Source organism: Sinocyclocheilus grahami, unplaced genomic scaffold, assembly GCF_001515645.1.
Source record: "Sinocyclocheilus grahami isolate Dianchi unplaced genomic scaffold, SAMN03320097.WGS_v1.1 scaffold914.1, whole genome shotgun sequence".
Classification (NCBI taxonomy): Eukaryota; Metazoa; Chordata; class Actinopteri; order Cypriniformes; family Cyprinidae; genus Sinocyclocheilus; species Sinocyclocheilus grahami.
This window is the reverse complement of record NW_015506093.1, coordinates 264,011-266,608: the sequence shown is the minus strand read 5'-3', so window position 1 is coordinate 266,608 and position 2,598 is coordinate 264,011. Positions and strand designations below refer to the sequence as shown.

At 42.2% G+C, this 2,598-nt stretch overlaps 1 protein-coding gene across 1 annotated transcript in view; it reads right to left on the bottom strand.

Annotated features, from left to right (window-relative positions):
• Window positions 1-1,437: 1,437 nt before the first annotated feature.
• The window catches only part of LOC107564163 (basement membrane-specific heparan sulfate proteoglycan core protein-like), a 6,088-nt gene continuing 4,927 nt past the window's right edge, over window positions 1,438-2,598 (bottom strand). Inside the window, exon 3 of the mRNA XM_016249172.1 lies at window positions 1,438-1,763. Coding sequence (XP_016104658.1) covers window positions 1,438-1,763 — 326 coding nt within the window. The remainder of the gene's footprint in view (window positions 1,764-2,598) is intronic.

The following is a 2,598-nucleotide window of genomic DNA, read 5'->3' as shown; positions in this document are numbered from 1 at the left end:
CACCACCTGATCCCTGAAGGGAGTAGTGGGAACCTTGGGCACATAGCCGGGCCGGGGCCTCAGGATTACCTGGGAGTCAGCCGGCCCAAACTCTAGGCACGAATCGCCGACTGAAAATGCATGCAGAGGTCCCCCCCTCTTGATGGAGGTCAGTGCAAGCAGAAGCAGAGTTTTCATTAAAATAAACTTTAGCGCGACTGACTGCAAAGGCTCAAATGGGCCCTGCTGTAGTGTTTTAAGCACTAGAGACAGGTCCCAAGAGGGTATAGAGGATGATCTCCGAGATGATCATCTTCCCACAATGAGAAGATGACTCATCCACAAACGCCACCTCAGCGTGCTACATGCCCAGGCACGTGAGGCAGCGATCGCGACCATCACCCAGCGCCAGGTAACGACCGCATCCAGAAACGCCCTGGTGATACGTTGTCTATAGCAAGACCCACATCATCTTTACAAAGACGTAACGTCAAGTTTGCCACACAATGTCGTCTTTAAAAAGACGCACCCGAAATTGCTCTTTTACGGAAAAAGCTAATTTAGCATGCTGAGACGCACAGGGGAGATGATCACCTGCAACACAAACAGGGGGTAGTGCAGCCTGATGCGTGCAACCCACTCTACACGAGAAACCACCACTGCTGAAGCGCCGTACCACCAACACGAAGAGCTCTCAAAGAACGCGCTGAACTCGTTCTGCCTTCTTTCTCTTAGTAGAGTAGTCAGGAGCAGAACAATGTGATCACTCAGCTGAGTAGCTGAATATGCGCTGCATCTGCTGCCTACTTATACTCACACTGTGATCAGCGGCAGCTGGATGCAATAATCGCATGCCAAAGTGCATTGGCTCATTTAGTTTACACTCGAAGTAGATTGGTCTCTCTAAGCGAGATCCCAATTCGTTGGTCATCCGACGTGATGTCGGGAGTGACCGACTGAAAGGAAACTCTTACGCCTCTTAAAAGTACTCCTTCCTACTCCTAACACTTTTAAGGGTTAAGATACTTTGTGAATAACTTTTATCTTCCCTAAGATATTCTCTTTAACTGTAAGGGGAAATGTCCACTTATCTAAGAATTTTCTCAGAATTTTTTCACTAGGAGCAACACTTTGCACTAAGAGTTTTCATGAAAACGGGCCCAGGTCTGTCAGACAGAAGCCTTTATCTGTCGTCTGTCGTGTCTCTCTGTTTTTATCAGGATTAAAATACATGTTAAGATTCCTGCAATTAGTTTCATTGTGTTTTGCTCTATCTGTTTTGAACACGTTTAAACAACCCATTAGCAAGTTAAAATATTATTAAATAGTATTAAATAAATATTAAACAGAGTATAAAACCCTTAAAATTAAACTCTCAAAAGAAGAGAGACAAGTGTATTTATCAGCAGTGTTAATGTAACATCTGAGAATCTCTCGATCGGATCTGTAACCGTACATTTAGACTGAGTTTAAGAGGACAATGATATTCAACTCACCCTTCACAGTGAGAGAAACAGCAGAACTTGATTGTGATGATTTTGGTCTTCCATCTCTCTGTCCTCTACACCAGTACTGATCCTGATCAGACTCAGTAGCTCCTCTGATAGTGAGAGTGTCTCTGTTTACAGTGTAACGCTCAGACGCCTGTAACATTACACTGTCTGTGCCTTTATACCACTCATATCTCCAGTTACTGTAAGACTCAATCACACACTTCAGATTGACTGTCTCTCCAGTGAATACAGGACTGTCTGGAGTTACAGTCAGTGTAGATCTGGGTAAATCTGTGAAGAAAAAACAAAGTGACTCATCAATAAAAAATAAAAAAAAATTGAAAATGTGTTAAAACTCGATAGTTCATGCAATATTTGATGTCATATTTCATAATGTTTGTTGTGTTTTGGTTTTGTCCTGTCATTAGTTCTCTGATCTCAGTGTTTTCTGGAGGCTCTGGCTCTGTCATGTCCTCAGACAAACACCTCTGACTCATCATAGAAAGCAGAATGAAGCTCCTGCTGAAGAAGAGCTGAAGACCTCCAACTACAACCTCATATGAGGAGCAACTGAATCTCAATCAACTTCAACAGACTATCTGAAGACTTCATGAACTCATTTAACATCATTATCTGTAAGTCTCTTCATTCTTTCTGACTTCAGGACAAAACTCATCTGTATTGAACTCTTTCACTAATGCAGGGCCGGTTCTAGACATTAGGAGGCCCTAGGCAAAATTCATGTTGAATGCCCCCCCACCCCCAATAAAAAGAACTTGAAATATGATTCCTAACCTTTTTATTTATACAACATTTAACTTTAATTTTGTATGTTTTACTTATACAGTACAAACATATGGAAACTACAATTTTGTTTTTGAAAGAAGTCTCATATGCTCATCAAGCCTGGATTTAGCCTATTTGATCAAAAATACAGAAAAAAGCAATAATATTGTGAAATATTATTACAATATAAAATAATGGTTCCCTTTCATTGGAACTTCGAACTGCGTCCTCTAGGGGTCGCTATGGGGAACGCCTCGTCGTGACCCGTGTCTGAAGCATACATTGAAAAAACACCAACTCGTTGGCCGGCGACAGCCATGACGTCACTACCGGTGCGACT